The sequence below is a fragment of the Centruroides vittatus genome, unplaced genomic scaffold, assembly GCF_030686945.1.
Source record: "Centruroides vittatus isolate TY-2023 unplaced genomic scaffold, ASM3068694v2 contig_926, whole genome shotgun sequence".
Classification (NCBI taxonomy): domain Eukaryota; kingdom Metazoa; phylum Arthropoda; class Arachnida; order Scorpiones; family Buthidae; genus Centruroides; species Centruroides vittatus.
In genome coordinates, this window is record NW_027122612.1 from 2,216,142 (window position 1) to 2,226,143 (window position 10,002).

A 10,002-nucleotide genomic window follows, 5' to 3' on the forward strand; every position below is an offset into this window, starting at 1 on the left:
TCATTCCTAGATATAGCAATATGGAATTTAGGTCTCATTTATATCTTTCTAGAAGCACTGTTGAAGTTAGTTGTAGTAACTATCTACAGAAAAATTGCTTTATTCAACATTTTTAGCTTTTTATTAATACTAAAGCACATAACAAACCTTTCTTATTAGAAAAATCGCACAAAAGCTAAAAATACACATGCGTGCACTGTAACAGTTTAATGTTTAGATAACAGAGGTTTTTGTGTGACACTGTGTCTGGGCCATAGGGTGGAGGAATGCACAGAATCACAGTGCCTGGTGAAACCACTAACAAGTAACAAAGTTTTTTATTATTTTTCTATGTTTGTAATCGAAAAAAAGTAAATTGCTTGTTGCACCAGGAACAGCCAAAGCATGGTGCAGCATATACCCCCACTAAACTCTTCCCTTACCCCTGGGGTACGTGTACTACACTTTGGAAAACGCGTACTTCCTTAGACAACATTATGTTGTCTTTGCTGTTTCATTTCTTTGTTTGTTTATGTTTTTTGGCACAAAAACCATACAGGCTATTCTGCGCCAAACAGCAGTTGATAAATTGTGCTATTATGTCAATATGTGAGTTTGGCTCCAGCTTTCCAGAAATAGAACAAAAAATAAATTAATGAATCGGTAGACCTGAAGTTGATGTGTTAGCAGCTTGGAAACGTTGTCCAATCATTAAATTTGTGCTGGAAAGTGTACAGGTTGTTTGCATGACAAAGTGATTTTACAAGTAATTGAATTATAAGAAATTTCTCTATTTTTCAAAGAAACATATTTAAATTTAAAAATGAGTCATCACAAGAAGAATATTAAGAGTATATCTCAAAAGTAAAGTAAATCTGCTATTAAATTTTATTTAAAATAATTTTTTATAATTTAATTTTATAAAAGATAATAGCATAATTTTGGCGGTAGAAGTGAGTTTTTGAATAAATAAATTGTAAATGCCAATAAAAAGTAAAATTTTCATTAAGTTTGAATCCACTCAAGATATGACCCCTATCCCTTTCTATCTCACCTTATAATCTCTAAAACATAACAACATCAATATCCATATTTAGAATTATTCGTGACAACTTTCAAAATTTTTGTTCCATACAGTCCTGAGATATAAAGCAAAATACAGACCAACACAAACACAGTTACTTCCACTCTGTTACTTTAACAGGTAAGAAAGTAATAGAGTTTATTCTTATTTATGTAAAGGATTCCAACAGATCACCAATTAAATATAGGATATTGGTAAAGTTTTTACTCATTTAATGTAGTTAATATAATAAACTATCTACTGTGAGATTCTGAATATATCAATATAATCAAAAGACAATTTATTATAAAAATAATATTTCTACAGTTAAGTTAAATAAATAAAAGAAAATAATTTAGTCTAAATGTTTGAGTTACAACATTCACTTGATATCCTGATAACACCACTGTCCCAAAAGAGAGATGTTCCCAGGATATAGACCTAGTCATTTCCCAACTTTCTTCCTATTCAAAAACGAAAGAAAACAAAAATATCATTGGAGCAATATACAGCAAAAACCTTCCCATACTGGCTAAGGAATCCATGTAAAAAGGAGGAAAGCAGAAATACATCATTATCTGGTTGCCAAAAGTCAAGATTAATCAGTCAGGCAGGTAGTTAAAAAGTCAGACCTATTAACAGAAAGTGCTCAGAACAGTTATAACATTTGTAAACATGGGTTATGCAGATCCTATCATCATAATTGTAGATATGGTAAAATTACATAGATTGTGTCATAATTTCAGAAAATATTTTATCGTCAAGCATATTTATCTTGTAAATTACTAAATTTAAATATGGATCTAAAATACAGTTACAGTAGAGCATCGATTATCCGACTTAATTGGGGACTGGGGTTGGTCGGATAACTGAAAAAACAAATAACCGAAAAGTATGAAAAAATACATTATTAGTATAGTATAGTAGTATATCCCATGTAATTAGTATATCGCTATTAACCTACTTCGCATCAAATTTTCATCGATAATAAGCCTAACAAAATTTTTTTAAAATTGTTTTAAAATTTTTAAAAAAATTTAAAATCGTTGCTATTGTATCACTAAAAATTATTTCTTTATTTTGCACAAAATACATACAAAAATATAGAAAAATAGAAAATTAAGCCTGATTTAAATACTGGCCTCCCTTTAATGGTCGAGCCATGTTGCCAGCTAAAACACACAGAAATTTAACAAAATAATATTAAAGTAGCCAAGACATAGCCAAATATTGTAGCGCCACATCACTAGCAAATATTTGAAATTGCCGATTAGAACGCGGTTGGTTAACCGATGTGACGGTTGATCGGGGGCGGATAATCGATGCTCTACTGTAGTTTAATAATACTGTAAAGTGTGATCACTCTCTATCAGTATCTACATGATGTTTAACCTTCAAAATAAAGTATGTCAGTTTATAGCATTGAGGTTTGCTCAGAAAGAACTGTACTGACAAAAATCTACAACAAAATCTCATCCTATAAAGTCTGGCCTGACCGGTGCTGCATCTCTGCATACTTGATAAAATAATTCTATCTTTAAGATAATAATATGCTTGTTTTGAACCATAAATATCATACAAGAGATTAATATTATAAATGTTAACAGTTTCTAAGTCTTGATAGAATATTATTTGAAAATTGTAAAGCTTTATCATCATTAGAGGTAGCACTTAAAACCTCTTCATATATCTGAACATTTTTAACACAGTTTGATTTTTCATATAACAATAATTAAAATGGAAAATTTTAAAGTAATTTTAAATCTAATTACAGTATAATAGCCTATACAATAACATCTTTATACTTACTTCATATGCTGTTGCTAATAAAGTAAACTGTTCTGATGCCTTTGTTTTCGCTTCCTACATTAATAAATTAAAATATTTTTTAATTAAAAATTCAGTAATATAAAATATTAAGATAATTCATAAACTACTTACTTCAGTTTTATGCCTATCAGGATGATACTTTTTTGCAAGTGTTCTGTAGGCTCGAGCAATTTCTAACTGAAATATTTTATTAATATCTAAAAATTTTTATTTATGAATTGTATGTTTTATTTATATATTTTATATAAAATTAAATTACCTTTGATGCATCTCTCAATACTCCAATACTGAAACAAAAAACAAACTTCATTATAAAATATAGCAGTTTATTTAATAGGATAAGGCAATGCAATACGAACAACGCCTCTCAAAAGAACTTTATGAAAAACTAGCCCCTATTCAGTTGTCAGATACATTGAGGAAATCCAGAAAATTACATGCAGTCAGACTGTTGGTTAAGTACAAACTACCAATTATCAGTGTTTAGTGGTTTTATCCTTTCAACCACTGATTGCATAAAATATACTTAAGTTCATGATCAACCAATGCCAAATTATCGGGCTAGCAAATGGCTATAGTAGTATTACTATAGCCATTTGCTAGCACGATAATTCGGCATTGGTTGATCGTTATCTATAACAGGCTAGTAGTTGTTTATTTATATATACTTAAGTTCATTTATATAATATATAAAAATCATATTTACAATAAAAATTCAGATATTAAAAGATTTTTACATTTAAAAATGCCAAACAACATATTTAATTCTTAATATATTTTTTTAATATATAATTTACTTTAAATAAGCATTTTTAACACATTAAAAAATAAAATTTCTATAAAATTTTACTGAAAATAAAGAATTCGTATAATTTCATTCATAGTAGAGTGACGAAACATACTTCAAAAGCAATTTACATTTTTGATGCTAAAAAATATTAAAGTTTGTATACATTTACCTACACTATACAAAAATGTATTAGAATAAAATGCATCCAAATAATCTGAATCTACTTAAATTACATTTTACAAAAGGAAAAGAATTATTATACTACAAATATGATCCACCAATCTGAAACATCTGATGGGAGAAAGCTATTTGAAAAAAAACTTTTTGTTATTTTCAAATAGCTTTTTCCCATCAGATGATTCCAATAGCTTTCTAAAAGGTATTTAATTCACTGATTCCTTTTTTACACTGTTTCTTATTTTGTGCTTGATAAAAATCATAATTACATAAAAATTTACAATATTTATATAAGTGAACATAGCCTATAAAGTGGTAATTTTTGATAAGACTATGTCTCATCTCTAAAATCGCCTGCTATCAATGGCTGCACACCTTAAAGGTATGAAGGAGTGAGTACATGTCAGGAGCTGCAATTTGGCACAGAGTATTTGGTGTCCAAATCATGTGCACATAAAATAAACCAGACTTGTAGGTAGTCAGGAGACCGAGAACCAGGTCAAAATAAAATATAAAAGGCTGAGACTGTTTCTACAAACAGGTATGAGTGCAAGATTTGTGCATGCATTACTCACGGACCTGGAAAAAATTGGTTATTCCAAGAAATCTGTTCCGCAATCTGTTAAAGCAAGATTCTACTGTAATTTGAGGTGGAGAGCATATATTTTAAATTAAATTAAAAATTGCAGCCTAGCATTGTGATGATGTCACAATAAATAATTGCTCATTTATTTATTTATTTATTTATATACTACATTTTGAAATGTCAGAGACAATTGGATTCCACCTCCCTGATAACAAGAGAAAAAATCCCCAATAAAATATTAACAAAGTATAAAAGACATAATAAAAATTATAAACATGAAAAAAACAATTACATTATGTATTATACAAAATGAATTTACATTTATTTTTTAAAAAAAACTTAAAATCACAATATAGATACAGTTCAATGTGAGTCCCCAGACGAGTTCGAAAGCAAATAAATCGCGAAATTCTTGCATCAAAAAAATGATAACAATAAATTGTGTTATGAAAGAAAAAAAAAACCTTTGATCTAAATAATGCGACACAAAAATGTAAACAACGAGACTCGGAACTGGTCGAACACGTGTCAAATAATCTGTAAACTCTAGCACGAGCGCTCATAAACAGGTAGATCTTTGACTCAAGTATTTATAAAGTTTTGATGAGATAAACTTTCTCGAAAAAGGAAAAATTTTTCACAGACAAAAAAGATCATTAAAGTTTTAGATGTCAAAGAAATTACAAACAATGGCCTGAATTATGAGTGCAGGTGTTATAGTATTATAAACAATCCTGAGCAGAGTCGACAAAGAGGTATCAGATGTACACTTTGAATCGAACCTTTCCAGCGACCCAAGATTGTTTCCAAGTGCAAAACGAGACCAAGGGGAGACCAATCGGGAAGCGAGAAAAGGGACCAATCCGAAATATGGATGGTGGACGAAAAACATATAAAAACTGGGACCTCAAGGTCAAAAGAGAGTCTCCTCTGGATTAAGCCAAGAATCTCCCCTAAAGTCGTGATCTGTGTGAACTGTGTCGTCACGCAAGATAGGACTCCGTTACGCCACTTCTCCTGATTGTCCACTTAGCCAGGATCTCATCTCATCCGCCCCGGTGCTGCGACTGACGCCAAAGTTCTCATCTGGATTAGTGAAGGACTGTCGATTGACGATGTAAGCACTAATGTTAACAAGTAAATGGATTTTGTGTGAAAAACACTTGTCATCATTTGCCTCCTCTGTCATGACTCACATATGACTTCCCCCAAGGTTCATCCTGATACGGGATTAACTGATCCCATCTAAAAGACGGCAACCTAACACAGGTGCCAAGGAGGGGTTTCCAAGTCCCCTATCTCCACCGGATTGGCTACCTTACACTGGTGTCAGTGAAGTGGGATATTTAAGCCCACTCTACACCAGTCCAAATCTTACATCAACAGGATATATATATATATTGTACAGTATATATTGTATATCATTGTATATATATTCTGACTGATTGCTTCTTTAATCTTAATTATGACAAATAACAATCTTAATCAAAACTTCTAACTTTATTAGGCTACATTATGACTGTAAATTTTTAAAAGTCATTTTCGGCTAGCCAATACAATCAGACTAAATACTTCTTAATATCTTAATGATGATTTTATCTCTTATAAATATGACTGATATTATAAATAATGTAATTTATATATTATATAAACTTACTTAAAAATAATTATTGCTATTTTTAAATTTTATTCACAATTTACCAATTATAATTGCAGATTTGTTGGGTTATAGAATATAATTTCTAACTTGATTATTTTTTATCTATGAAAAGTAGGAAATAAAATGGAATGTGTTAATATAATATAATAGTTTCAGGATTAATTTATTTTATCTCAAGTATCTGTTTATTAAATAAATAAATAATTATAAACCCAAAACAGATCAATATAACTTATGAATTGTTAAAATTTCATTCTTGTTGAAGACAAGTATTATACAAAATACATCTTTAAATAAAAATAGATTTTATAACAGTCTTTTTGAGATTTACAAGATGAATAAATATTTTCAGTCTATTAATTTTTTTAAGTCAAAAAAATAAGAAAATTTTCTTACTGGTAATAATTTGACTACTGGCAATTTAACTTGTAACACAAAAAAATAATACTATAAAATCTATAAAAATTAATTAATAATTATTGTGACATCATCACAATGCCAAGCTGCAATTTTTAATCATATTTTAATTTTAAAAATTACATTGTTTCTAATCAGACCAGAAGTTTGTATACAGTTAATCGGGGCCTTTGGTCCTAAGCTTTCCATATCTGGTCTCAATTTTCATCTAACTCCGTTCTCAAGATTAAGACAGTGAGAAGCTATAAGTTTGTAATTTAAAAACTGCAGCCCAACTATGTTACTTCAATCAGAACAAATAGATTTTGTCATTTAACATTTTCAGATTACAAATGATCCATGTTTATAGATGGATCATGTATTATAAAGACATTTCTTTTTTCAAAATAATTTGAATTTAATAAAATACATTTTACATAATTAAATACAATCATCCATAAATTTTTTAAATTAAAAACAATTTGTTTTCAAAACACATTATTTATTAACTAAATAGTTTTTGACTTGTTAGATGCAAATTCATGATATAAACAAGAACCAGAATTAAATCGTTAAATTTTTAGCATAAAATCAGTTACAAGTACCATTACAATTAATGTGTTAAATATAGCAAACTATGATTTCTAATACAACCATTTAAAAATTAGGAAGCAAATTTCAACTCTAACATCAAGAGCCTACATAAAAAAAAATCTCAAAGTTACTTTTTATGTTTTGTGAATAAGTCAATTTTCTTTCTTTTAAAAAGCTTTACATTGATTGTACTAACAGTTGTTAAAATAAGCAAATAGACACTGATTTGAGGTACTTAAGACATCAGCCTACCATTCTGGAAACCCACAAGCAAATCTGGGCAGGTAACCCAGGAATTTTTGTGGATAATCTGTCTCACATATGTCAGACCCCATTCCTCATCATTCAACTACCTTTAATGTGGACCTGGAAAAAACCATCTTAGTGCCCACTGGGAGGAACAGTAAAAAATGAAATATGAAAAAATAAATAAAGGTATAAGTTTATTTGATGGTTGAAATGAAACAATAACTATGTAACAAGTAAAAACTGGATTTAATTAAGTCCCTTACAAGCATATCAAGAAGCACTGTTATTCTACCCAAAAGGGCCTTTTCACCATAGCATTAACATTTTCATCCAAAAACAATATAAAAGCACTTCTCAATGAAACAAGTTTTATACACCCTAGTAGAAACTGGACCAATGCGAAATATCTAGAGAGACTCAAAATATACAAAGCTAATTTTCAGAACACTGTCAGAAATTACAGAGATGCTGAAATATTCTCCAAAGCATGGAGATACAACTATAAGTTAAATCTTATTACTTAAAAAATATTTATGTCAGATCCAGAGGACCATAATTGTTTTGAGGTGTCTAAATTAATGTAACAATTAATAATTTCATGAAAAGATCATTTTTTAAGTCATGAGTCACATCACAACAAGACTTTCTTTCATTTTTGAGGGAAGTTCCTGTCGTTTATGAGGAGAGATGTTAACTTTGATATCAATTCAACAAGGAAGATCCTTGTTGTTTCTCTCTTCATGTGACCCAAATTTGTCCCCAATGATTGACAATCGAAATGAATTAAATAGGGTCACCATGATAGAATAGGATGTGAAAACCCAGTCGAGACCTTCACCCCATAGTGTTTTCTGCCATCTCACAGAAAATTCTCTGCCTAAAGTTGACACAAACAAAAGAATTCCTCTCCAGATGAAAAAGGGAAGGATTTGAAAAAGATTTAGAGGTAATATTAAATAATGTAAACTCTCTTTCAGATATAAAAAAGAGATTCAATACTTAAAATGATAGTCTTGTTGTTTCGATCTTGGTAATAACAATAGTTTAGACAATAGTAATAGAATGAGTTGCATTGATACTAAGAATTGAGAAATATGTATTCCATAAAATTAAAGTTTTACTGTTTATTCATTTCATTTGTTAAGATTTATTGTATAAATTTCATTTGTTTAATTCTAAAGATTTATGTTATTTCTTGTTAATAAGTCTAATTTTACTTAATTTAAAAGAAATTTGTCTAGATTTTCTTTTGTCTAACTCCATTGTCTTGCCCACGGACAAAATGCCCTCCTAAAATCTGGAATAGTTTCGAACGCGAGTTAGGTAGCATAGTTTATTATCCTAACTGCTGTAAGAAATCCTGATAAATTTTGATCAGATATTTTTTTCCTTAATGTGACAGGGTTAACTGAAGCCCTGGAAATTCACATTTAGCTTCTTCATTATTAACATTGGTGTTTTTTCAACCAATGAAATACTTTTTCCATGCATTTTTAAAGTGACATTTGAATTTTCATTTAGATGTTCAACTGTTTTTAACTTGAAGGTGACAATTTAAAAAATTACCAAAAACATTTGCTATTATTATTTTTAGTTAGTATATTAAGTTAGTATAAAAAATTCAATGAAAGGAATACTTGAATATTTTAAATAAAACTTATTTTATTTAATGTTTTTCAATATCTGTTTAAAAAATATACTGGAAAAATAGTATATGGATAACTCTCGTTATAAGCAATTTTAATCAGAAAAAGGTTTTGTCTGTCTTGAGAAAAATTCAACATTCAAAATAATGACTTTGTTGAGCACATGAAACTGAACCAATCTCTTCTCTCCACTTTTGCTCCCATTACTTAGTAGAAGAAAGTAAACCTTAGTTTACTTAGGACAGTGCTCTACTTTGGAGAGTTTAATTTCTATTTTCACATTTAGTCATTTCTGTAAATACTTTTAAAAATCTTCATCTTGTATAGGAAAGTCTATAAAGTAACAACTATACAGGTGACAATTAATAAATGTTTTTCTTGATTTTAAAAATTTACTTTTTTGTTTTCTTGCCGTGGTTAGTTTAAATTCTATAATCAATCTTTTATATTACTAGTATTTTCCAAGATATTTTTCATTTTTGTATTCTGATAAACATTGTACTTTAACTAAAATCTTTAATTAATTAATAATTGTTCAACAGACACTTTTTTATTTGATTTGTTAATTTTAGCATGTTTCCATTCCAACCATGGAAACATAAATGTAAAAATGAATATTTCAGACAAATTCTTAATTAACTAATTCATGAATTTATTTCCCAATGATTAACATCAATATGTATGGTTTTCATATATGCCATATACTTTAGGAACTAATTGACTACCTATATCAAAGGTTACCTATATATCATAATGACATTAATTATTATGGCAAAAATTTTTTTTAACAGAAAAAAAAACAGGAATGGCTAATAATCAATTTGCACATTCATTCATTCATTCATTCATCTGTTTATTGTACATTAACAATGATACAAGACCAGTACTGCAAAGCACAGCTGGTTTACACAGAAATGTTTTTGTAATTACAAAAGAATTAAATACATTGAAGGAAAACAAAACGAAAATCCCAAAAAACACAGAGAAAACAAATAAATAAAAGTATAATCAGCTATTTGCAGATTACAGAGA

The 10,002-nt window shown here is 28.9% G+C and overlaps 1 protein-coding gene across 3 annotated transcripts in view; it reads right to left on the reverse strand.

Annotated features, from left to right (window-relative positions):
• The window catches only part of LOC136984704 (dnaJ homolog subfamily C member 25 homolog), a 59,808-nt gene extending 56,590 nt beyond the window's left edge, over window positions 1-3,218 (reverse strand). For all 3 annotated transcript variants that reach the window (XM_067281798.1, XM_067281797.1, XM_067281799.1), the window contains exons 1-3: window positions 3,132-3,218; window positions 2,984-3,049; window positions 2,852-2,905 (exon numbers count right to left, since the gene is read on the reverse strand). In XM_067281798.1, coding sequence (XP_067137899.1) covers window positions 2,852-2,905; window positions 2,984-3,049; window positions 3,132-3,182 — 171 coding nt within the window. In that variant the 5' untranslated portion in view covers window positions 3,183-3,218. The remainder of the gene's footprint in view (window positions 1-2,851; window positions 2,906-2,983; window positions 3,050-3,131) is intronic.
• Between the last annotated feature and the right edge of the window lie 6,784 nt (window positions 3,219-10,002).